The 27,902-nt window shown below is 36.4% G+C and overlaps 1 protein-coding gene across 9 annotated transcripts; it reads right to left on the minus strand.

Annotated features, from left to right (window-relative positions):
* Positions 1-330: 330 nt before the first annotated feature.
* On the minus strand, positions 331-16,163 carry LOC125683114 (ras association domain-containing protein 9-like). Of its 9 annotated transcripts, none has more exons than XM_048923926.2 (2): positions 15,974-16,163; positions 331-2,059 (listed from the first exon to the last, which is right to left on the minus strand). In XM_048923926.2, the coding sequence occupies exon 2, from the start codon at positions 2,057-2,059 to the stop codon at positions 422-424; it is 1,638 nt and encodes a 545-aa protein (XP_048779883.1). In that variant the 5' UTR covers positions 15,974-16,163; the 3' UTR covers positions 331-421. The 9 variants fall into 9 exon arrangements, with proteins under 9 accessions (XP_048779883.1, XP_055996334.1, XP_048779879.1 ...); XM_056140359.1 differs by having other exon boundaries at positions 15,879-15,986; XM_048923922.2 differs by lacking the exon at positions 15,974-16,163 and adding an exon at positions 11,874-12,586.
* Positions 16,164-27,902: the final 11,739 nt, after the last annotated feature.

Below are 27,902 nucleotides of genomic sequence, written 5' to 3' on the forward strand. Positions count from 1 at the left end.
AATAAATACGAAAAGAAAAATTGTTTTTATTATACACATGAGCAAGATTTTCTTTGATTAGTCATCGACTTCTTTTACGAGAAGAAACAGTAAATGTTAAGAAAGCACAATAGTGCTTGATGCCGTTTTCCAACATGATACTGTTCTTTTAATTACATGTGCATGTATTAAAAGTTTATGTTTCTAGTTTAAGTTATTTCTACATAATTGTGTTTATACATGTAACCTCCACATTTTAAAAACTATGCTCGCAGATTCTACTCTTCAATTATCGGAAACCATACAATGCATTTTCCAACTGACTATGGAAATGATAGAAGACAAGATAAATAAGGTATTGATAATTACTTTATCAAATATAAACTGACAAATGTTGTCAAATGTCGTATATGAACACATACGGTGACACCCATATACAATTTTACACAAGCGTTTCTAATAAATTAGGAGATTCATCGCTGTGCATGGAACTGAGACCGGTGTCGGAATTTGAATCGTTTTCGTCCATGCTCTTTGCACATGAAAACGAACGATCCCCGTTCAGACTCGTCAAATTTCGGGTGAAGTCGCCACATTTGCGAAGACTTTTGTAATCATATATTTCTTTTTGAATTCTTTCACTGATCATGTCATCGTTGTCTAAAGAGGTCATGGTAGGAAATTGGAACAGGGGGCGAGTTTGGTGAAAGTTATAAGAGAATCTGTCCTTTTGATTGGTTGAACCAAATTTATCAGAGCATCTGTCCTTTTGATTGGTCGAACCAAATTGTGAATCGTTCGAGGTATTGTCTGTGTCCACTGAAAACGAATCTTCCGTGTCGAACGAATTTTTCTTCACGGCACTTTCTCCTACATCTTGTTCGTATCTATTTTGGGCGCATGCTTGGTTTTGGCCTTCCTCTTCTTGCCACTCCATGATAGCGCCAATATTGACATAGTCGGCTTCATTGTCATGTTTGACCGCCTGGTTGATTTTCGATTCCGTGTGATGGTTTATCGGTGTACTGGTGTGGAAGAAATCTATCGATTGTCTGTAATTCGTCTTTGGGATTTCGTTAACGTCTTCACATTTTTCTACATATTCCAGCTCTTTCTGAAGTTGTTGAATAATCTCTTGTTTTTGGTTTAGAACTCTATCACAATAGTCAATTTCCTTCGTAATTTCTACCGCTTTGTATTTCTGCATCATGTTTGCAGATACGATACGGTTTAAATCCGCCTGCAGATTGGCAAGGTCAGATTCGAGATTCCCGTCCGTTACGTCGGCGTTGTAATTATCGGCATAATGAAATGCGTCGTTCAGAGTACTTTGCTCAAAAATTTGCCCAGACAAGTCCATCATTTTCGATTCCTCGTTCTTAATTTTATCGTCGAGTTCAATCACGTGTTCACAGAACTGGATATACATTTCCAAGTTTTCGGGTTCCACGTTCCTCAGAAATTCCGTTAAACTGTCCTCCTGGCCAGAGTTTAAATACGCGTCTTGGAGGTAATTTTCGCCATCCTTGGCCACACGACATTCATGAAGATCGGATTCAATATTGAAAATCTTTCTGTCAGTGTGTTCTATCCTGCTACCGATATCATGTAATCTCCTTTCTTGTTGAATCACTAACTTGGCTAGTTCTTCCATTGTCTTCAAACGAGACTCCGATTCGCCGTGTCGCTGATTCGTTTTAGACTTGGAATGTCTACTGCGCGGATCCCGCTCTCTGTGTTTTGTTTTTCGATGTCTTCTGCGACGAGTGTGAAGAAATTCACCATATTCACCAATCTCATCGGCATGTCTCATCGCGAGCTGCACGTTACACTGTTCGGCACCCCACGCACGCCAAATTTTGAGTATTTTGGTTCTGCCCTGAAGAGGGCGCTCTACGTCCCTCCATCGCTCATAAATGGTGTATTTGTCCGTGTTTTCAGCTTCGTGTTTGCCGTCGTTGTAGAGTAAAGCGTAAACAACGTCATCACACGTGGTCCTCTTGGTCAATCCCGTGACCCATTTCTGCGTTCCACAGACCCAGACTGGAATTTCCATTACAAGTTGATCTGGATACTCCATCTGAAATGAACAACACTTTGAGTAAGCACCCTAAATTACCAGAGAATGAGTGAAATGCGAGGACCGCTTACACCGAATGCAAGAACACTTCACCGAAGAAATAAACTGGAGATTTATCCTCCTCTCGTCAGACTGAGGATACGATTCAGAACCTACATTACGTGTATCGGATTTCAATATCAGAAATCTCCACAAGTGGCATCTTTTGTAATAGTGTGTAAATCTCGTAAACTGTCGAGTTTGTGGCCATTTACAAGTCTGATAATCGATATACATGCAGGTATCACCGAACCTGCAAATTCTCCACGTCGCTTATAATGCAGTTTTGACTTTCAACGTTAAATATTAATATTTCTATGAAAGGGGCGTTTTGTGCAGCGTAAAAGCAGCAATAACTATTATTATCTTTTAACGAGCATGTACGAAAATATCTTGAGCTTTGCCTTATACTGAATATAGTGTTGGCTTTTGATAGAATTTTGTGTCAGTTTTCTCATGTTGGGTGTATGGCGGACCCACACCCCCTGTTCAATCCTAATCTTATTACCTCTCGTACTGTTGTTGCTTGTTGACACATCTTTGATAATGTGTCAATAAAAAAGATTTAGCACCGTTAACGTGAAACCCGCTTTACAATGTGATAAGGGAAGTTTTACTCAATAGGTGCAGCACGGAGATATTCTATCCAAACTTCCAAAATGAATATGAATTCCGTTTTTTGTTTTATTTGTTTGATTTTTAGAAAAGGAAATTCTTTCACTCATTGCTCAAAAGTACACTGCGAAATTATCTTTAGACTCTGAATAAACACGGGTGTTAAAACAATTTTGAAAGAACATACTTTTTGGAGAAATAGAACCAGACTGACGTATCATTTTAAAAGTCACTACAAGGACGGGTATTCACAACTAGATAAACGTAAGCAAATACATATGCATCATAAAACGGAATAAGTAAATAAATTAAAAGCTCTTATTTTACAGCTCGTAAAACGAGGTGAATTCTATTTTCTTTGTTAAATGGAATCCAAACGCATGCAGTGTCTGCAGATCAGATTTCTGTGGCTATGCACAAGATAACATTTAAAAGAAGAAAATACATGTATTAAAATATTGCGTCACCTACCGCTATCCTTAGTTCAATGAAAAATAACCCGATCTGATGACAGTTTTAAGCATATCGTCTTTACTTAATGAGTCCTGACAGAATTCATTATTTGCGTATGCTTTTCCAATTAAAATAATCATTTGTCCCTCTGGAATATCACTGAAGCCTTCATTTTCCGTTTAGATATATTATACATAAATGCAACAAGAAATTGGCGCAAGCGGATTAGCAAGTCTAACTGTGGTTTTGAATAATCCTCTTCAAGTTTAAGGAAATTAATCCATTACACCCTAATTTATTTTTAACTTACTTACGCCGAGGATTAATTATTCAGGAGTTGCTGATTCAAAGACGTTTATAATGCTGCCAAAATTCCCCCCATTTCCATAAACAAGTTATTCAACATCATCACGGAAAAAACAAACAACTTTTTTTCTTTTACGCCTAAAATGCCGTATTTTCACTTGTTCACTTTCACAGAAAAATAAAAAGCCATGAAATTCAAATCAACATACACAACAACTGTAGGTCTTCCTTAATTTCCACACAAAGCAACACTATGCCTTCCTAATTTCCATACACTCATATAAAAATCCTTTAACCCACAATGGTCCGGCCAAATAAAAATATCCATACCACCTTTTTAATTAACTCCCTGTCCAACTCTGTACATACTTGATCGTTCAAGATATCTCACCTGTCAACTTAACCGTCAAATATCCCACATTCCTCCGACAAGACGTTTCAGGAATGACTCTCGCATTCGATGGCGGGGTGTGTTTGGGAGGAATCACTGTTATAATAAGGTCCAGCCCTTTTACTGAAAATTTATGTCCACAATAAATGTAGATACAAGTTAAACAAGGCCAAAAGATCAATGTTTGCTGTCCATTCAATCTATTTAAATTCCCTTCATCATTCCGGATCGTAAATTAGAAACAATTTTGCATTCTTTGTTTACAATAGCGGGGTATCGGAGTATACACAGATAAAGCCGTGTTAGTGCATATTAAAAATACCAGAATGTTATTTACATGAGGTCACGCTACACTATGATTAGGATCTCAGGAGTTCGATACCTGAACACGTTGATGACAATCGCTCCCAAAGACAATGCCCCGGTGGTCCGCGACTAATTAGTTTCCCAACAGAATGGCAGGACATTGTTTTCTTTAAGGACCACCAAAAACAATTCTGTATTTTCGTCCAGAACCGCAATTATGTTCAGTAAGTTAGAATATTGAATTATTGCCAATTTCATCCATTGTTCTAGAGAAATTTCAAATAGCTAATGGACTTATTATCAACATACCAGAAATACACGGAAAAGTTACGTGTGAAAGCAAAACCACAAAGTGGACAAATTAATTAGATAAAGGTGAATAGCTTATCATATATTTATAATTAAATCCATGACTGGTCAAAGGCATTTCTCTGGACTTCCATTAAAGCAGTCCTAGTAACGCCTCGATTTTCTTGCAAAACCAACCGATTTTACGTATTGAATAAACGACAAAATTCACACGATGTCTGTACACAACTGATGTTCGGTCTACCACCTACAGAGGGGTATGATCACCCTTATCTTCAGGAGTAATTTCCGTTTTCCCGCCTCCCCATCGAGAAAGGGGAATTATCCTGTTTACCGATGACGGGTTCAGACAATGCGAACCACCCGTCCCACGATTGAACTGATGAAGGTATTATCAAGGTGTTAGGTGGCGATTGTTTGGCCTGATAGCACCATTATAGCGGGCCGAAGTGTGTACCTCTGGTCAGCCGATAGCGTTAATAATGATTAAACCGGCATCTCCTTAATTAAAATAAAATTATCATTCCCAATTTGCCAAATATCACCCCAAGGTAAACGAAGAGATTGTGATAAATATTGATATGACTGGAAAATGCCCACCTTCCCCAAGATATGTCGATGATCATCCAAGTGAACAATGTGCTTAGTAATCAAATAATATTGTATCAAAATTGATACATTCTTAAGTAAAATGCACAGCAAATCCTATAGTGTCAAATAAATAATGCACGTGCATGACGTAATTTATATAGGGTGCTGTCCATATCCGCCCCATGGGCTCACGTGGTGCCGTTATGTCATGGGATTTGGCATAATAACGCATGTTTTATGAAAGTCTAAATAAAAACATGCTGAATTTGTTGACAAAACTGATTTACAACCCTTTATACAATAAGAGGCCCTAGACATCTGTCAGAGCTTAGTGTATGCGCAAACATAGTCATCGAAGAAATCAATCAATTAGTGGCGCAGATGTGATGTTCTGTATTGAAAAGTAAGATTTGCCAGTCATAATCTGATTTCTAATCGCCATACACGAAACATCGATCCCTGATCCAAATTTTAATTTGTAATCTCCACTTCAACTTGTCAAGCGATCGACAGGCCTCTATAGATAATTAAAAGCAACTACCAAAACCGTGTATACACCGTTAGAACATCGACGTAGCAGATCCCTCCTCAGAAATTATACTAAGCCACGATTGACATTATTACTTACCACTGTATAACCTATATGGTCTTTAATCAGTTTAGATGTTTGTTTTTAAAAACATAGTAAGGTGTTGCATTAGGTTATTAATCCGTTTTAAACTAAGAAAACAAAAGACCTTTTAAGTATATCATAAACTTCTGTCTTGCTGCAACACGACCAAAAAAAAATGATTTTCAGACTCTCTCGGTCAGACCACATTAATGCAAAACAGAATTTAACTTGGATGATGGAAATTAATTTGATATCCTAATCACATTTTTACATTCAGTTCAAACCTTTAAAACTGCACTCGTCAAGGTAACATCCATTCTTATACGAATCAAAGTTTTACCAACCTTCCAAAATATTTTCCATTAACAGAATTGGCTAGCATGAACGATCACCTTAATGGAAAGCTGTTTAAGTGATCATATCAAAACTCTCACAAATGGATAGGTACATGTATAATATTTGGTAGACATCCGTCATTTTCTGAAATCCATTGCACTATAACTTGGATTCTGTGCGCCTGGCGTGGGTCTGCATTCAAATCAGCAACCTGTTCAACGGCAGGCAAGATAACGCCCAAACTTATTTAATGAAATTCTCAAAAAAGCATTAAAGTGTCAACCCATGGTAAAGCTGCCTTTAAATATCAGAATAGATATTTTTAAAGATACATGGACCTGTATGTGGCATGAATTAGCCGTGTAAATGAGCGTCTATAGGTGCGTATTGTAACAAACGTCCCTCCCTATCTCCTCCTCATGTGTCCTATTAAGATTACTACACCATGCCGATTTCTTTTGAATTTGTTTATGGACGCAATATATCTAAATTCAATTATATCTTATCATCCGAGTTTTAAAGCCAAAATACCTGTAAATATGTTTCTTTTCAGTATTGTGTTTTTACCAACTAATCACTACTTTTAAGTTTTTGATAGTGCCTTGTAAAAGTCATTATAACGCCTTTCTAACATTTTGATAGGTTATTATGTGGTATGAACACTGGTATTAATTCGTTTTTAAACCGGGGTCGTGACACATGAAGAAATCGACCTCGCAAATTTCATACTACACGGAAAAATATAATTAACTCCCCTTCGAAAAGGTTGGAATGACTCCTGAAAAGTACACTCATTTATCGAACCAGTCATAGGAATTCACATACATTCAAGGTCGAAACGATTACCTAATAATGATAAATAAAAGAAATCGACCTATCCCTTACCAGTCTTCATTGAAAACTAGCCATTTTGTGGCTTTTCCTACCGAAATAGAGAAAAGTTTTTTTTCTTTCAACAAAGACGAGCTTTATATTGGAAATAATACATTCAGGCCTAGAAACGGGGGTCTGATTTTTGGCTTAGTCTATTTTCGTCAATTTGTCTGAAATCAATTCTAAATATGGAATGCCTCAATGTTCAGTTATAAACCATTTATATTATTTTAAATATTTTGAAATTATCGTTATTAAAATTTATTAGAGTCATTACGTGTATACATAGTCCTGTATGATTCCACCTCCTTAACCATTATCTTGAATTACACATTTGAATTTCTTTTAAAAGACAATACCGAAAATAATCTTCAAGTGAACAATGCTTTGTCACTTTACACTCACCGATTTACGATCATCATTAAACAATTTCTAAAATATTTTAATAAGGATGACTATTGAAATGATATGTCTTACCATGATAAAATAGGGAAATCTCCTCAATAATATATGACCCTGCAGATTGAATTTTACTTCGATGAATATTTGGAATTCTCAACACGCGCGTGTTCGTACATCCCGTGTCAAAACAGCTGTTCGTATGAGACAACCAGGTACTGATAAAGACCGCTCTGACCTCAGCTGATCAATAAATATTATATCACTGCCCTATCTATCGTGCACAGAGCCCCACCCTCAGGCCCCGGGGCCGAGTCTTTGATCTATATCCTATGGACCTGTTTGTCTGGTACGTGTTACCTGTAGATAAATATCACAGTTGAATGGTCAGAAAATTTTCACCAAAGAGGCAAAATTATCTCGAGAAAAATAGCGTGAACGGTTACTTCTCAAATTAGCATGTCTGATAGTTCAGACAAAATGATCAACAATTCAGGGTACGTTGAAGAAGTTAAAGCTTTTACTTATATGCTTGAAAGTCCTCTTATTTCATACGGTTTCTCAGTGGGTTGTTGTTTTTTTATTTTTGTACACAGATCACTAATGGTTTCAGTTTGCGAGTCTTTTGTGGCTTGGGGTAAAAAGCATCTATTGTTGGGAACAATTTTTATTTAACCAAAGTAATTGCTGTAGACATGTGGTCGTTTTTAAAAATGTCTTTACATTTCATGTCGTCGGGACATCGCAAAGAAATAAAACTTTTACGATTTTTGTTTGAAAAACTACACGGTCACATTTGGTGGAGTCGAGCGATACGAGGGAGAAGAAAACATCCCATTATTGGGTGTTAAATTCTCGCGATTTTCATCCATTCTAGCTTTGTTACTATGGAGGCAGGGGAAACGCACAACCAATGTCTACACACGGTAGAATGTGTTATTTTCCCTTTGAAACAACAAAACTGGATTTGAGAAAGAACCAAGTCCCTATAAAATGTATATCGAAGAAGATCGATTGACATTAATGAATATCATAATACAAGCAGTATTAATGAAAACGTCAATATTTTACAATGTTTTAGTTATCTCAAACGAAACGCAGATCAAAGGGTCGTTTCGACATGGAACCATTAATAACAGAAAATAAAACATGGAGTAAAATTAATTAGCTGACGACTGGTGACAATATTTTTATTGAACTACAGATAAAGAGCTGACCAAATTTGTCGTTCAATCCATCTCTCATTCCTGTCATCTAATTTAATTAATTACATGTACCAGTTTCTCTGTGTCCATAGATCGCCGAGAAAGTTTCATTATTTCGATGGTTTTTAAATTAATTACAGTATTTCATGATTATTTGTAGCGAGTTTGCCCGAGGGTTACCGAAAGTCCTCGTAATGCACTTTGGCTATTAATCACCCAACATGATCATCTAACTAGGAACTCATCACCAGACGAGTTACGTTAAAACTTATCCAGGGTCGCAAGCTAGGAGACATAAAAGAAATAAAATGTTATATCTAAAACCTGAATCCTACAGAGGACAGGACACTGCGATAGCTGGACAACTTCCGCGTAGTACGATTATTTAGAACTAGATATATTTTAGCGATTTTGGAGTCTTGCTGTGTAGGAGCTAACTGAAGTGATCTTGAAGTTACCCAAGACTTCATTAATGGTTGTTTAAGATTTAAAATTACATACACATTATATAAACCCTTCTGCACAATGATAATGCAACAATACACTTGAAGGGCTGGATTAATCTGATATTTGTAATATTAAACTTCTTCATTGAATGGAACCCCTCCTTCTTAGAGTCTTTGGTCTATAGGTTACAGCGATATTTCAATCGAACCGAAGTATTACTTGCTTAATCTGATATCTCATGATATAACAGATCTAAGAGGCTAGGGTTTAAATCTGAAATATGGCCAATTTTTTTTTTTTTTTTTAAATTTTGAGAATCCGGGTAAAATATCACCGAGAAGGCATCCTAAAGTGTTTTTAAAAGAGACATATTCAAGTAAAATAAGAAGAATTATGGTCATTATCGACTCCACACAACATACCTGTAAGAAAGTTACACGTAGTACTATGTTGAACATGTAAAAACCGTCCAATGGTCTTATTGTAAAGCCTGTTGAGTGGACCGAAAGCGACAAAAGCTAGACACCAATATCAGACTAAACAAATACATTTAATGTCATATTAAGTTCATGTGCCTTTAATGTGCACTTTTATGCAAAAATATAAAATCGTTTCCTGTATTACGAACATTTTAAGTCTTATCAGTTAGAATTTAACATGTTACCGTTGTAAATTCGCACGATTTTGATCCAACAGGTCGATAAGATATCTATCAAAACAATTTTTTTAAAAATGGATTGAAAAAAGTTGTGAAAATTACACATATTTCATGTTCTTCTTTGTGTCAATAATCTATGAAATGTAGATAAAAAAATAATAATCATAGAAAGCGGCACGGCCCAAGGACGTCCTTTTTATCTAGGTTTGTTAGAACAATCTTTAGCTGCAGGTGTTGATATTGAAAGTTGTCGTAACCGTTGCTGCTTTACACATTCATTGAGAAACTGTATCCTGATCACGCGGAAAATTGAATTTCAACGACGGTCTTCTTTAACAAATAGAAAATAAAAGTGAAAGGCATCTTCCCTTTTAAAAGCATAAGTCTAGGTATATCTTTAAACGATCCTATTTATCATACAATTACGGTTGATAATAACAACAACGAAATATCAATGGGCCGTACATGTACCGAGTTAAAACCGAGTAAAAGGTTTTATCATAAAATGTTAAGTGGCGTCTGAGATCCGACATCATCTATCTATTCAATTAATGAAAGTACAAATTTAAGAGTTCGCATTTCAACGGTTGAAAATCCCTTCAGTTGTGTTTATGATTTGAATTCTTAATAAAGCAGCATACCACGAATGTAAACACTATATAATGCAAGTTCATCTTACATTTCTATTTTTGAAGAAAAAGAAAGGCGATGACGTATACCCATACATTTGACATTTCCCAAGAATGGGTCTTTGATATCACATTGATATTATATTATATGTATAAAACAAAAAAATCGGCATCATTTCTGTATTAAAACAAAATGTGCACGCGTGACGGTCGCTTGATTTAATTTTTCTCTTCACTCAGACATTTTCCCGCAAGTAAACTACAATTATATTAGTCGGCGTGCTCCGTTAATGGTTAATTATTCTATTTCAAGGGTAAATACACAAAATTGTTCAATGCAGCCAAACAGAAACATGTCACTTCAAAGGTCAGCAAATAGCCTCTGCTTGCTCAGGTTATCCCGCCGTCTTTATTTTGAAAAGAAATCAAACATGCTGTATCCCGATTTATTTGTTATAATTCCCGGTGTAATTATGTCCTAATTTGAAGAATCAATATTTCCGACTTTGTTCATACGATTCTATCAAGAAACTGAAAAGAGGGGATCGTGTTTTCCATTGTTACGCACACTAAATTAGTTCTAATGTCTTCGCCCCAATTTCAGAATCGCATTTTATAATGGGGGAGGACAACAGGGATTTTGTAATTGGAAGATAGTGCAAAAAGGCTGGAGAGAGAGAGAGAGAGAGAGAGAGAGAGAGAGAGAGAGAGAGAGAGATGGTTGATGTTAAAGAATTATAAATTTATGATTATGTGCACAATAAAGATTTATTTTCGGAATAGCACAAGTTCACACGACATTGCTCTGAATGGGCAAACTCTGGGAGCTGTTTAAAGTTTTATTAACTGTAAATTGTGTCCTATCAAACTTGTTCGAGCCCTCTTAACTTCATCGGTCGCGTCACAATGAAAGTCTGCGATTGTTTGGTCAGACCAATATTTGTCGGTCGTCCCACTTTACGTATATCAATGTTGACAAAACCATCTTTTAAAATTTATACAACATGGCATCAAATCTCTACTCAGGTGTGTGCTTAGTGAGTGGCCTACTAGTTCTCGATCTTGATAAATGAAACTGCAAACAGAACGAAACCTTTTGCAGGTTCTCTAAACTAAACTGAAAGTATATATCAATGTTTTTGTGTTTGGGGAACTGAATCAATAAAAGTACACAATGGACTAAGTAATATTTATCATCGAGTTTTCCCTCATAGGTGTGAAAATATACCTAACATGCACTGCAAAGATAAGAAACTTCAAAGAGAGCACCGTTGTATATCTGTATGGCTTATAGAACAACTGTTCCATTGAAATCACTGAAATAGCTAAAGCACTTCCTATTCTAGAACCGCTTTTGTATACGCCCCTTTGTTTTCCTTTCAGCTGACTTACTGCATTATTTCTAATATGGAAAATGACTGCTTTTATATACAAAGCATAATACCATTCTAATTTGATTAAAAATCCACTTAGCAGAACGTTGATATAGTTCTATAGCTCTACACTGCTGGCAGTTCGCCTCCCTAACGCCGAGGCCTTTTATTTTTTGCACTGCATGTCTTATTTTATTTTCACAGAATGCATCGAAACAGGGAATACTTAGTTATTTATTGCATATAAGGAATCTTAATGTAAAATACTTACAACAGCAATGTTAATTAAATCCGAATGAGATGAAATCTGAGGGTGTAATGATATCGAACAAGAACACTTCCCTGCTGGAACAACGCACGGTCGATGGACGGTAGACTTTCAAACTCTAGAGTCAACGGATCAACGGCTCATTGATGCAACATGGATTCAAAGGCAGAACACAGCATGAAAATAAAACGATACCTTTCATCTACATAATCGTTAATCTGGAATTCCTCTAAAAATTAAACCGGTATGTATTTGATATAACATTCGTAACTATTGCGATAATCCGCTAGGATCGTGTGCCAACGCGGATGAGCAGGGATAAACAGACATAAAGCTGAAAGGTTATCGTCTATCGAATCAGAGCGCGACGTTATTTGTGACTTTACATAATTTAAGTCTGTTTAATACCACCAGATTTCACAGCCGAGTTATACCCACTTAAAGTACAATAATTGTCAACGGAACAGCCGAACAAGTCACTGGCGAAATTATGTTGTTTCCCCAACTATTACTGTCAACCCCCTCCCCCTCTCTGCTTCTGGCGAAGAGGATAATTCAGATTTCCAAACACAATTCTTTATGGTGGTATATAATAGCACAAGGAAAGATACTGTAACATTACAGGCGGTCCCTCCCTTTGTCGGTGTGGTACCCGATCTCACGTGATGCTCCCGATATGACGAAGAATAACACGGAAATCGGATATGAATTATAGGCCTAATGACTAATATCGTGTCTATATCAATAGCAGTCAGACACCGGTAAATTAAATCTACCCTGGCGTGGCTATAGAAATAATCTTATTGGATTTCCAAAGGCAACACTCAAATGTGCAGCGTGGGTACAATGGGAATCACGCTACAGTATAACGCCTCACAATGGCCAGCGCTAGAAACGTCAGGCAGTGAGGAAACAGCCCTTATATACTCAACATTCCTACTTTGTTTTCATGTTGGTTTTCGTTACATTCAGTGTACACTTATCTATGATTTCTGTTACATGGAATAGAAATAAATAAAGATATTAGAATAGTTGTGCTGTTTAAGATCCCGTCAAGCCTATTCCACAAGCAAAAAATTGAATTTTGGGCAAAACGCAACAGTGGATCGCCTTTTGAAGACCCGCAACTCTATCCCGATATCTCATAAAAAATACAGTAAGTTAACACCACGACGAATTATAATAAGAAATCGATGGTTTTCTTCTCCAATTTATTAATCATTCATAAGAAAAATATATTCTTGTACAAGGGAGTCTGAAGGACAGAACACTATCAGCGGCCTGAAGTCCACATCGCAAGTGATACTCGGCTGCATTATGTACCGTACTCAACGCGTAAAAATCAAATCTACTCCAAACGACAAGTGTGACCCCCCTCCCCCTCTAATTAGATAAATTCATTGATTCACCCAATTAGTGTAAACACTGTAAATATGATTATTTTATATACGGTGGATATACATAGTGTGTGAATCAGGAAATTTTATCTGAAATTTGACCAGATTTGATTTTTTTTTTCTCGATTATGATGTGCACTTGAAATAAGAATTTATACGGCATATCACGGAAAATGAGAACTACAGACGAATCCTGTCCTAAGCACGTGATACAGTAAAACGATTCATACCTGTAGACAGTTTCAGGTCATGACACGTGGTAACAGTCGGAATATTTAAACCAAAATATGCGTGTCTAATATTTCCGGAAAATATCGCAAAAATTCATGTATCATAATAAGGAGCCCTACATCGAAACGCACCGATGTACTGTTATATTATTAGTGATGACGAGGTGGCTGACCGGGGGTAAAGGCATTTCTAAGGGGAGAGGTTGCCCCTAAGTTTGAATTTTCCCAAGGGGGGATTTGGAAACCCCCAAAATGACAATAAATGAATAAATAAATTTTAGAATCCCATTTTTGTGAAAAATGTTCAACCCCCTCTAGATCCGCCACTGCCTGACCATCAATTTCCTAATTGGCCTTGTCCAATATTCATAACTTTCAAGATATTTTACTTCAAACATGTCATCGTTCATGTAATGCGACCGTCTCATACCTTGACACACTTTACAAAGGCTTATCATCCAGGAGAAAAAAGTTCACGGACGGTGCTATCACTGTATATGAATGCTGATTAGTGAACAATTATGTAATATCAAATTGTAAATTGTATAACATATCAAAAGTTGTTTGAGTATTTCAATAACAACTTCCATAACAACCCCTGACTAAAAATACGAGAAAAGTGAGACACAGTTGATAACAGCTTTCATACGAAATTCTGTTGTAAATTCAGTTAATATGACCCTATAAAGCTTTTAAAGATATTGCAAGAGTTGCATTTGTCCTTGTTCCAACAAATTATGAAAATGTATTTAATAAAAACAGTGACCAAGACATAACACCTCCTTTCTTCCCAGCTGATATTTTAAGAAACTTGATTAACAATTTCACACTAGTGTTTCTATACATGAATCTGAATGGGGGTTTTACATGAAATATTTCCCATTAAAAGTGATCTCATCCTTTGTTGAAACTTTTATCATGCTCTGGATACAATATTCTCACAAATCACCGATATCAAAAGCTGTCCTCAATCTTTTCTCTCTCCAAATTATTGTTAAGTCAAATTACTTTTCAACTCAAAAAGGTCATATTCAGATTAATACACATCGCATAAAACACACTGGTGTTATTGCCGTTGGATGACAATGGCGGTCACCACAATATCTCCGGTCGCTCTTTTATTTCCCCCTTCCTGGGTTTTGTCCCACGAGTTCGGTCTGTATCGATTTTAATTTCTTTATCACATTCAGAATACCGATGTTTATTTAGCCAGAAATTCAATCTCTGAAAATTTACTTTGGAGTGATAATGGTGAGGTTTTATGGAAAAGTTGACTGTGAAAAACTGCTGTTTTTATGCTGGAACTTCTAGGCCAATTTTCCCTAAGCTTTAGCTCTCCTGTAGATTTTTTGGAGGGGGTATTTTACTAAGATATTATTCGCTTGGATTTGTGTACAAACATACCGAAAGTTTATAAAATGCTACCAGAAAATAAAAAGTAATAAGCTACAATACAGGAAACACATTGTAATAAGTAACCTATAGGAAATTTACAGACAGCCACACAGACAATGCAGTGATTACAATACAGGAAACACATTGTAATAAGTAACCTATAGGAAATCTACAGACAGTCACACAGACAATGTAGTGATTACAATACAGGAAACACACTGTAATAAGTAACCTATAAGAAATCTACAGACAGCCACACAGACAATGCAGTGATTACAACACAGGAAACACATTATAATAACTAACCTATAAGAAATCTACAGACAGTCACACAGACAATGCAGTGATTACAACACAGGAAACACATTGTAATAACTAACCTATAAGAAATCTACAGACAGCCACACAGACAATGCAGTGATTACAATACAGGAACACATTGTAATAAGTAACCTATAGGAAATTTACAGACAGCCACACAGACAATGCAATAATTATAATACAGGAGGAAATACTATATATCATCTTTAAGAAATCTTTCGAAGTTCTCCCAATTTTTCTTCTTTAAGCCGACGTATATCAATAAATGGGAGAGTCGAGGAAATAGTTTAAAGTTGCCATTCTACAAGAAACTTGACAATGACAACTCCGAGGTGTAAAGCTTTAAAACACGTAATCGCGAGTCCATAAATTTGGTTCATTTCCTGTACTAGGATTCCTCTGGAACCAATAAGGCCAATGTCAGTTTTCATTTATCAAAGCGATAACTGCTGTCCCAGTTTACGCAAACCCAGACCCGTAAAAAGTTAAGCCAAATTCAAATAGTTTCTGTTGCAAGTGTACGCCTACTCCGATACAAGAACTTCTGAATTCCAAATACAAATTTACCGCAATTTTATGCGACATATCACATTTGAAAAATACAAAGAAGTTATTTCAAGTACTCTCGTCATCTACAAAGTTTAGAATTCTTAAAATTAACCAACCTCTTCTGCATTTGTGCTTCCCCTTTCTCCGAAATAGGAAATTTTATTCCTTTCCTCGTGAAAAAAAGTAATAAAATAGGATCAATCTGCCTTACCTCTTTAATTCCCTTTTATGTTTGTTGTTAAATATTGTGGGCGTTCTGGATTTTTCTGTAAATATTTCCCAAAATACACCATGTCACTAAACTAATGTTTGTTTTGAGTTTACGTAGGGTCAGCCGTATCTATAATTAGTCACTCTCATAATTGGTCGCTCTCGTCTTCCAACAACTTGTGAATGAGCATTACGTTACATGCATCGGGATTTAAATTTAGTGACCCCTATTTAAAACTTTATTCAAACATTTCCTAAATCAATGCAAATAGCAACACACTCGAGTCACGCAATCTAACTCGATATCCTTGCTGTTCCAGCATGCAACAGGTCGACCACACCAGACATATTCAGCATATCAGATGCCAATGTAGCATTTCAAATGGTCGCGTACACAAACGTGAACTTTTCATTTCAACTTCACATTCCTTTTCTTTGTGCTCTAATAAAAGCCAGAGGAAATAAATTTTGTTTGGTGTATTGTAATAGATAGAAATAATTGAAAATTGGATGGTATGAAAATACTTCCTTGAAGAAGTGTGAATACATCAAAAAGCGGATTCATGGTACACACCTATAAGGTTGAGAGTACCTACTGCTCATCTAAGTCATGGTTCATCGACAAACTTAACATCTGTTAAATCCGAGTCAAGCACAAAATATTGATGTAGGTTCCCTCAAATGTTTGTCCATGAAATTACAAGCCAAGCATGATTGAGAAGGTAAATGGCTTTTTAATTCAGAAAATTCACACCCGAATTCAATTAACGACATGAACTCCCACTCTTTTAATACCATCTAAGATTTCTATGTCAACACACACCGTGACCCATTAAAATTTCTGAATGAAATTGAGATATAACATGAATTTTGCAACTTTATATTCCACTGAATTTCAAAACCAAATTCTTTGACCCGTTATTTAGATTAACAGTTAACTTGGACTAATTGTAACGGGGACTGTTTGGATCATTATTCAGTATGTAATAATCGACCTACATTTTAAAGTTTGATGCATTTCGATCTTTGAAATAACAAACACAGTAGCATTCAATCAGACAATATTTCAGAAGTGTACTGATTTTTTGCAAAACCTATTTTAATTTCATAAATATCGGAAGACATTTGCGACGTGTTCCTACGTACACTTTGGTTTGTCAAGAAATTATATATAGACACTTAAGCAATAGCTTGCATGGGATTTTAAAAAAAAAAGTTCAGTTATGAGATTCATTGAAAAATGAGAAAGTTTAAATGTTCCAAGAAGTGTACGATTTTGCCAACAATAGCATACCAGACAGTAGGGACTTGCAGGACAATTGCAAACCATTTTGCTGAGGCATCCAAGCTTCAGCTTCAGCGAATTCAGAAACGGACCTTTAGAGAAAAAAATGCCACACGAGTAAAGATCTGAATTGATTTTCCCTCTACCATATATATATATATATATATTAGAAGTTGATTCGGCACAGTTGTAAATAAATATTGAAAATCAGAATGACACATTCCATAAAAAAACAATCATTTACTGCAGTAAATGATTGTTTTTTATGGAATGTGTCATTCTGATTTTCAATATATATATATATATATATAGCGTATACCGTATCAAGTGCAAGTTTGTGCGAGTGTTTGACCATGCTGGGGCTCTTGATAATATATATACTTACTAGTACCTGATAAGTTTAAAATCATTCAAATAGAAACTGTTCAACAGACCCCTGGAAAATAGCTTATAAAACATAGTGCATGAGCATGTACTTTGCAGAGCAAAGAGATTAGATCCATATAATCTACAAACGGAAAAGAATCATCTTCTAAGGGCTTCATCTCTATTCGTTATGTAGTTCCTAGAAGTAGAATATGTGCCACAGAAAGCGAAAGGTAAAATGATAATAACAAGAGGCTCATGGGCCACATCGCTCACCTGAGTCATCTTGGCGCATATTTAAAGATTTTCCCTACATATTTGTATGTAAAACTTTGATCCTCTATTGTGCCTCCCCCCTACCCCCGGGGGCATGATTTTAACAAACTTGAATCTGCACTATGTCTGGAAGTTTCCACGTAAATTTGAACTTGTCAGGACCAGTGGTTCATGAGAAAAGGATTTTAAAAGATTTTCCTTATATATTCGCATGTGAAACTTTATCCCATATTGTGGCCCAACCCTACACCCGGGTACCATGATTTTATCAAAATTGAATCTGCACTATGTCAGAAAGCTGCCACGTAAATTTGAACTTGTCTGGCCCAATGCTTACCGATTAGATTTTTAAACGACCCCAGTCTATTTTTGTGATTATTTCCACTTCGAAGGGGGCATGGCCCTTCAATTGAACAAACCTGAATCCTCTTTACCCGAGGTTGAGTTGTACCAAGTTGGATTGAAATTGACCCGCTGGTTCTGGAGAAGAAGATTGACTGTAATATTTATCAGTGTATACTTTGGCCGAAAATGTGAAAAGTTTACGGCAACCTCGACGCAAACGACAGACAGCGGAAAATTTTGATCAGAAAAGCTCATTCGAGCCTTCGGCTCAACCAGGTGTAAATTTTTCAATCGTTCTTCATGAAATTACTGTCAGAGATACATAAAACTCTATTCACTTATTCAGCAATGAAAAAGGTGTGTTTTAACATCCATTGGTAGGTTCACTGTTGCAAAAAAATACTGATTTGGACAAAACCTCATCAAAATCTTATATCTAGGATGACAAAGTGTGATAAAGTAAAAGTAAAATCATAGAAATATACAGCAGGTGGACTAAACATGGTTAATCTAATAACCTTTATGATATCTTTTAAATTTTCTTAGATTCATATGTTTCTAAGTTATTTTTATTAAAATATTCATTTCATGCATGAAATCAAAGCGAAGTTTGGATTTTAAAATAATGAGAGATTGTATCATTCTTTCAATGGTAAAATCATGCTTCATACGAGATTCTTTAACAATCCATTAAATAAAATTTTAGTGTAATAAGCCGCCTGTTATGTGACCGGCTGGGAATACTAGGTGTCGTTGACTGTTAACCTTTTTTCTACCTGTTTTACATTAAATAGTTCAGGAGATATTGCCTAGGTTTAGTTTTCTTAAAAGTGGGTCAAAAAAGGTCAAGGTCACAAACTTTGATACCAAAAGAAAGGTCTTGTTACTAGGAATACAAATATGCAATACGACAACCCTATCACTCACCATTCAAAAGTGATGTGAAAGATTCAAATTTCAGACAGACTAGAGAAAAAACATGCCCCAACTTTAAACACCAGGGCATAAAAAATTTGATTCAACACAACTTAGGAACATTTGAATTTTGACAGGATTTAGTGTGACGCTAATCTTGAAAATGTTTTAGTTTCCTGTATATTCCAATATCAGACTTTGTTTTAGTTTCCTGTATATTCCAATATCAGACTTTGTTTTAGTTTCCTGTATATTCCAATATCAGACTTTGTTTTAGTTTCCTGTATATTACAATATCAGACTTTGTTTTAGTTTCCTGTATATTACAATATCAGACTTTGTTTTAGTTTCCTGTATATTACAATATCAGACTTTGTTTTAGTTTCCTGTATATTCCAATATCAGACTTTGTTTTAGTTTCCTGTATATTACAATATCAGACTTTGTTTTAGTTTCCTGTATATTACAATATCAGACTTTGTTTTAGTTTCCTGTATATTCCAATATCAGACTTTGTTTTAGTTTCCTGTATATTACAATATCAGACTTTGTTTTAGTTTCCTGTATATTCCAATATCAGACTTTGTTTTAGTTTCCTGTATATTCCAATATCAGACTTTGTTTTGTTTCCTGTATATTACAATATCAGACTTTGTTTTAGTTTCCTGTATATTACAATATCAGACTTTGTTTTAGTTTCCTGTATATTACAATATCAGAATTTGTTTTAGTTTCCTGTATATTCCAATATCAGAATTTGTTTTAGTTTCCTGTATATTACAATATCAGAATTTGTTTTAGTTTCCTGTATATTCCAATATCAGACTTTGTTTTAGTTTCCTGTATATTCCAATATCAGACTTTGTTTTAGTTTCCTGTATATTACAATATCAGACTTTGTTTTAGTTTCCTGTATATTCCAATATCAGATTTTGATCTCATATAATGGCCCCATCCTACCTCCGGGGCCCCTGAATTAAACTCAAATTCACACTAGCTGAAAATACTTCCATATCAATATGACTACTGTAAATTCTTATACATACGCGAGGAATTTATTATCGCGTAATTTCGCGAGAAACATCACTTGCGAAAAAATATTTCTCGCTTTTATTTTTAAATTGCTAAAATACATGCAAAAACACTTGATCAACAGAGCACTCGCGAATTAATTTCTCGCGATTTGACGTCCATGAGTTATTCCACAATAATAAGTTCTCGCGTAAAATAAGGAATTTACAGTAATCACGACCCTGCTGTTCTTGTGATGATCGTTTCCCACATAAAATTTGATCCCTTTAGTGGCCCAATCCTACCCCCGCGGTCATGATTTAAGCATACTTCCATTTACAGTACCTTGGGTGCTTGCATATACGACTAATCATGGCCCTGCTGTTGAGAGATTTCCTATATACAGGCTGTCCAGCACTCTTTAACAAAAAACAAAAATAGGACTAGGGATATTCAGAAATTTTAAGGTTAAAATTAGGAATTTTACAACGAAATTAGGACAGTTTTAAACATTTAAATGGACTTACCTTCGCAAATTTGACAATAAAGAAACTCATAAAAAATACTGTATAAGTGTAGGAAGGGCATCTTCCAGGGTTCCATTGTCCCAGATGTTATTGGCTGTAACCTTAATAGTTACATCTTTGTCAAAAGTCACAACCAACAAACAAGCTTAACACATGGATCCACTGGTCAACTGCCTCTCACTGCAATCTAATTAAAATCAGACTTTCTTAGATCTGCGCCGTATACTCTGCGTAGCGATTGTGAGCGTATTCTAGGATCTGATTTTAATTAGATTGCATTATCTGAATAAGATCTGTAAACTACATGTACGTTAATACACATTTCGTATGAATACATTTTCAAAATTTCTAGAGTAGCAATATAAAATAAATAAGGAATTGACATGACAATAGGCCCACAGGCCTTATCGGTCACCTGAATACTAGTGAAAATTTATCACTACTCCTAAGGGCTATGAAATCTAGAAAAAAATTCCTGTTCTGAAAATCTAAGCTAAATTCTGATGTTCAGCAACAGTATAAAACAAGATGTGTTCTTAAAACTTTCCTCAAAAGTGCATACACTGATCAAAGGCTTTACATAATATAATAGGTGTATTTGGACCCATCCTAAAGTTAAAACCCTGGGTTGTGAAATTCACTATTTTTTGTACATCCTTTTCTGCTATACTTAAGTATGCATTTAGATTTTAACCAGTATCAGCAAACTTACGCATAAATAATATATACTAAATTTGGCCCCACCCTGGGATCAGAACCCCTACTCTGGGGATCATCAAATTTACAATTTTGGTAAAAGACTACCTGCTCTCTCTAAATATCCATTTAGTTTCAATTTAGTATCAATAACACTAAAGAAGATGTTATTTAAGTGCTTTACACATAGACACTATATATACCAAGTTTGGCCCCGCCCTGAGGTCAAAACTCCTACCCCGGTGATCATAAAATTTACAATTTTGGTAGAGGCCTTCCTGCTCTACATCACTATGCAGTTAGTTTTTCTTACACATGTGTGGTTCTTGAGAAGATTTTTGAAAATTAGTCAATTTTGGCCCCGCCCGTAGAGGTGTTGGAGTCTTGAAATTTACATTTTATGTTCCCCTTGTCCCAATGATGCTTCATACCAAATTTGAAAAGAATCGGAATGGTAGTTATTAAGAAGTTAAAAAATGTTCAATTGCGAACACACGATGACGGACGACAACCAATAGGTCACCTGAGTTTGAATTCCATACATTTTTAGGTATTTTAACAAAACTAAAAAAAAAGGGATTTTTAAGGAATTTTTGGGCTGTTGGACAGCCTGCATATATTCCGATGTAAAAATTTGATCCCCTTGTGGCCTCATCTCACTCCCTGGAGCCATAAACCTACACTGTCAGGAAGTTTTCGGGTAAATTTGAACTTTTCCAGCCCAGTGGTTCTCGAAAGATTTTACATATATACTCGCGGAAAAAAGAAACTGTATTATTTAATATATGAAAAAATCGCTAAAACGCATCAAAGATGTGTATGGCCGAGTTGCAGTTTGGAAAGTTATGCACGCTTGCATTCGCGAAGTAAAAACATGCACGTATTGAATATAGTTTATAAGTATGAAGCTTTGAATGGCTGCAATAGGTATTTAGTGTGATAATGACCTTGACCTTTGGATTTCAAAAGCATCATGAATCTTGAATGTCATCAGGATTTGAAGTCCGATAAACAAGCAAGTACGTATACATGTATAAAAGTTTGAGGCAAGCTCAAATCTACAGTATATAGTAAAAAAGAAAGTTTGACCTTTTGACCTCAAAATAAATAGGAACCTTCCTCTTTTGGATGTGATCAAACTATGGAAGTCTGACAAAGACGCACCAAGTAGTATGAAAGTTAGAGACCGAACAAGCTCAAATCTATGGCATTTAGTGACAAAGTGACCTTGACCTTTGACCTCAAAATAAATAGGAACCTTCCTCTTTTGGATGTGATCATGTTATGTAAGTTTCACAAAGATGCCCCTAGTAGTATGAAAGTTAGAGACCGGACAAGCTCAAATCTATGGCATTTAGTGACAAAGTGACCATGACCTTTTGACCTCAAAATAGGAACCTTCCTCTTTTGGATGTGATCATGTTATGTAAGTCTCACTCATGTTATGCAAGTCTCACAACGATGCACCAAAAAGTATGAAAGTTAGAGACCGGACAAGCTAATTGTGGACGCCACCCGCCTACCCTTCGCCAATTTAAAGCCGAGATTTGCTACGCAACTCGGCTAAAAATAAATAACAATAAACAAATTTTATTTTTTGTAATACTGTTAACAAATGTATTCGTTACAACATTTCATAATCCATTAATGTTAGCGTCGAATAACGTCAATTTCAGCACACTCGAAAGACACTGGTATTCAAACTTGAATTAACAAAGTTAATAACGCATATGACCACCATTTGCATTCACGCATGCTTGACAACGGCGCCTCATTGATGCCACTAAACAGGTTGGGAACACTTCCCCTATAGCGAGATATTCTCGCTAAAACGCGATTATCCCTCTTTAGCGAGAAATAAACATTACCATAAACAGGTGTTTTGGCGTCTTTATTGAAAATAATGGCAAATCCCGTGCAACGCTCAATAAGTGCGACACGCACTCAACATGATGCGAATTGTTTCTATGAAATTGACAACATCGTAATGAAATTGCATACCAAAGATGCTGCGTAAGAGGGAAGCAGTCTGAAATCCAATACACATCGTGAGTGTTTTTGTTTTGATTCATATATTTGCAGAAGTATCACACATTTTAGCACTTTTTCTTCTTTTCACGTGAATCACGAAAAGATATACTCCGCGGGTGTTTTTCTCTGTTGTACGCGATATATTTATTCTCGCTAGAGAGGGATAATCGCGTTTTAGCGAGAATATCTCGCTATAGGGGAAGTGTTCCCAACCTGCTAAAGTGTTCAGAAATGCTCGAGGAATGTTGTCACAGATGTTGGTTAAAGCCTGGCCTAAATCAGCCAATATCACTGGCTGATTTGGTAAACGGCGTAGACGTCGTTCCATTTCATCCCAGACGTGCTCGATCGGCGATAAATCGGGGGAAACAGCTGGCCAAGGCAAGACATCGACATTCTGTTGAACAAATAGTCCCTGACTACACGTGCAACATGTGGTCTTGCGTTGTTTTGCTGCAGAGTGATGTGATTTTGCTGTCTCTGTATGAAGGGTATCACATGACGCTGAATAATTTCGTCTCGATAGCGTACGCCGGTGAGATTTCCATTGACAATTTGTAGAGGGGTCCTTCCAAGTGCTGTTATTCCACCCCACACCATAACCCTACCTCCACCGAATTGTCGACGTTGCACAACACAAGCGTCCTGGTACCGCTCCCCAACGCGACGATACATTCTACAACGGCCGTCACTGCTATCCAAATGAAATCCGGATTCATCAGTGAACAGAATATTGGCCCAGTCCTGTTTTCTGAATCGTAGATGTCATCTGCACCACGTTAGTCTAGCGATACGATGACGTTGAAGCAGTATTGGGCGCACTGCTGGAGGTCTTGGTCTGATGTGCTCGCGCAGACGATTACGCACAGTTCTTGGACTGATTGGTCGAAGTCCAGGAATGCTACGAGCAGTCAAACTTGCTGTCTGGAAACGATTTCTCAGGTGCACAAGTTTAATGTGGTTGTCCTATCGACGCGACTTCACACGAGAACGCCCAGAACGTGGTCGATCCAAAGTGTTACCAGATTGTTGGAAACGTCTCCATAATGACTGGATGGTGTTCCGATGAACTCCAGTCTTGCTACGATATTTTGTGACATTCCAGCATCCCAACAGCATGATTACGTTGGTTTTCGCCGAGTCGTGGCATGACAGAACGGTAAATTTTGTCAAAACTAAAGTGCTTTCCTAAACGAAGTGTCCAAACAAACCTTTTACACTTCTTACTACAAACAGTATTGGCCAGTAAAACTCGTGCGTACGAACACTTCTATAAACAACATGTGTTTACTAACCATGAAAAAGTCCGTGCATCTGAGTCGGATACTATCCGATATTGTTAAAAAATGGGTCAAAGATTCAATTGGCCGGGTTGCAATATTTAGAGTAAATAATTTGGGTAGGGATTTATTTGGTGGTAGTTATCTGGAGGACTGTTATGATTTGTTATGGCCTTAGTGTTGAAGGAGGCAGAATTGTAAAGTAAACAAGAGGTACTGTGAGCAATGCTCACTAAGAATACCCCCCGCTTACCCCAGTCTCCCAAAGGGTGTTGGTAATAGGTATAAACTACCTCTTTTCTGAGTGTAAAAAACAAATGGCATGACAAACCGAACCATATTGCTACTTCGATGTCCAGTGCGCGTGACCTTTGACCCCAAAATCAATAGGGAACATCTTCATCCCATGGGTAGTCCATATGTATGATATGGTGACTGTAGGTGGAAAGGATAACGCTTTAGAGCCCGGAAACCATATTGCTACTTCAATGTCCAGTGCGCTTGACCTTTGACCCCAAAATTGATAGGGAACATCTTCATCCCATGGGTAGTCCATATATATGATATGGTGACGGTAGGTGGAAAGGATAACGCTTTAGAGCCCGGAAACCATATTGCTACTTCGATGTCCAGTGCGCTTGACCTTTGGACCCCAAAATCGATAGGGAACATCTTCATCCCATGGGTAGTCCATATATATGATATGGTGATGGTAGGTGGAAAGGATAATGCTTTAGAGCCCGGAAACCATTGCGTCTACATACGGACAACCTGATTCCAGTATAACACCCCCCCCCCCCCCCCATACAACTTGTTGCGGGGGGTATAATTATCAAAACGATTAAAACATAGAATAAATTTAACCACGAAAGATAATCTCACTTACCTTTTTCAAGTTGAACTCTATTTTTAGTAACAACTTTTAGCTGTTGCGCCCATATTTGACAAAGGTCGGACTTCAAAAAACCTAGTGCATAACTTCAATATATATACTTACTTTCTGCAAAGTTTCAAGGTTGTACATAAAAAACTGTAGGAGTTGATTTCACAAAATTTCCTTAACCGCCCGCACTTCACCATACTATAGACCGGATTTGCACTTCGTGCAACCCGGCCAAAAACATCACCTTTATTGACTGTTTAGATTTTATAAATATAAAAAATAAATACAGAAAAATTATACTAAATTTTATAATGCAGTTTCTTTTTTCAGCTAGTATATATTCGCATTTAAAAATACTTTTAAATGAACCTTCATTAAAACTGGAATCCCTTTCACCCAAGGATAATTTGTACCGAATTTGATTGAAATTGGCCCAGAGAATCTGGAGATGAAAATGCGAAAAGTTTACGAACAGACAAACGGATAAAAGGCGATATAAAATTACATGAGGAATTTTTAGATCTTGTATTAGCTATACATAAATGCGAACCATTTATCCCACAATGAACTAGGCTTGAATTCCACATTTGGCAATTCCAATTTATACACGGTTTCCCATCAATAATTCCCGAGAATGTTTAGTAAATATGAAGTCAAAAAACGTTTCCAAAATCAACAGCATCAAAACCTTTAGCCTTTTTACAACCATTTCTATCATAAATCAAAGACCGGGCTTTTTGACATAGAAAGCTGCTTCAATAAAATATTCGTATCTTGTGATCAATCATCCAAAAAATTATTTTGATAAACTCCTTTCTGATTCTAAGGAAAAGTCTCTCTGAAGTTGATTGTTAGGTTGTTCTTGACACACTGCTTTTGACTACGGACGATTCCATTTACCTGCTCACGGCGGGTGTGACTGGTTGACAGGGAATGTTTACTCATCCTAGGCACCTGATACCACCTCTGGTATATCCTGGGGTCCGTGTTTGTAAAACTCGCTATTTTGTATTCCTTGGGGGATTTGAGATTGATTACTGTTCGTTATCTTTACCTTTCATTAAAAAGATGCTAAAGTTCCTTATTGACAATATCAGGGATGCGACTGAATTCCTTAGAAATCAGAGGAAAACTGGTCAAAAAGGGAGGAAAACATCTCACCCTACCTGGAAAAATATCATTTTCTGCCACTTTAGATCAAATCCAGCGTTTCATTTTTTCAAAAATCGAGCAAATCAGAGGATTTCCTCTGAAAAGAGGAAAAATCACACCCCTGAAATATCTATGTAGTCTTTGGTGACCAGGTCTTCCTACAGTCCGTTAGAATTCCCATCATCAAAAACTGCTCCTTTATTAGCTCACCAGTTTTTGTATTCTTACAAGACAGAATTTATTCAAAAGCTTCTACATGAGAAGGAAAAATCCCTTGCTTTAAATCCATATTCATTGACAATGTTTTATCTATTACAAAATTCACTTTTATTCATATGTTGATTCAATCTATCCCAGTGATCTCGAAATAAAAGACAGCAGTCTTCTATATTTGCTTCATATTTGGATATTTTACTGAAGACAGACATTATTAAAGGTCGAACTAATAACTCAACTTGTTGACAACAGGTTTATTTCAGCATCTCCATCATCAACTTCCCATATTTTAATATGTGGCAATATCATCACCTGCATATGGTTATGGTGTTATGTCTCTCAGCTAAATGTCCAGTGGCTTTGATACCAATTGTTATAAGTCTTTACATACTTATTTTGACTATGGATTACTTTGTCCAATAAAGACAAAAGGCTCAAGATTAGTGTGACTAGTCAACAACGAAATGCTTACTCCTTCTGGGCACCAGATCCACCTCTTGTGTTTTCAGGGGTCCATTTTGCCCCGTTTTCAATTTTGTAATCTTTATAGGATTTCTCCGTGGGGATCGGGTTACATTCGGTCTTCAGTACCCCTTGCTTGTCCTAAAAGGCGACTATGTGGGGCGATCCTTCGGATGAGACCGCAAAAACATAGAATCCGTGTCATAGCAGGTGTGGCACGATAAAGATCTCTTCCTGCTCAAAGGCTGTAACTGCAATCATAGGCCTAGATTTTGCAGCCCTTCACTGGCAATGGTGATGTCTCCATGTGAGTGAAAATTCTCGAAGGGACATTTAACAATATACAATCAATCAATCTTCATAAAATTTATGAGATTGATCACTGTTTGTTACCTTCACTTTTTCATCAATCTGTTATACATTTATCACAAAAATTCCTCATTTATCTGACATATAATTTGATCAAAATCACATTCATAACCGGA

Source organism: Ostrea edulis, chromosome 6, assembly GCF_947568905.1.
Source record: "Ostrea edulis chromosome 6, xbOstEdul1.1, whole genome shotgun sequence".
NCBI lineage: Eukaryota > Metazoa > Mollusca > Bivalvia > Ostreida > Ostreidae > Ostrea > Ostrea edulis.

Excerpts from the sequence above, each read along its gene's own strand:
- LOC125683114 (XM_048923920.2), bottom strand. The coding sequence starts at position 2,335 with ATGTATATCGATTATCAGACTTGTAAATGGCCACAAACTCGACAGTTT. Across the intron at positions 2,060-2,152 it reads ATCTCCAGTTTATTTCTTCG|ATGGAGTATCCAGATCAACT; the intron begins GTGAAGTGTTCT and ends TGTTCATTTCAG.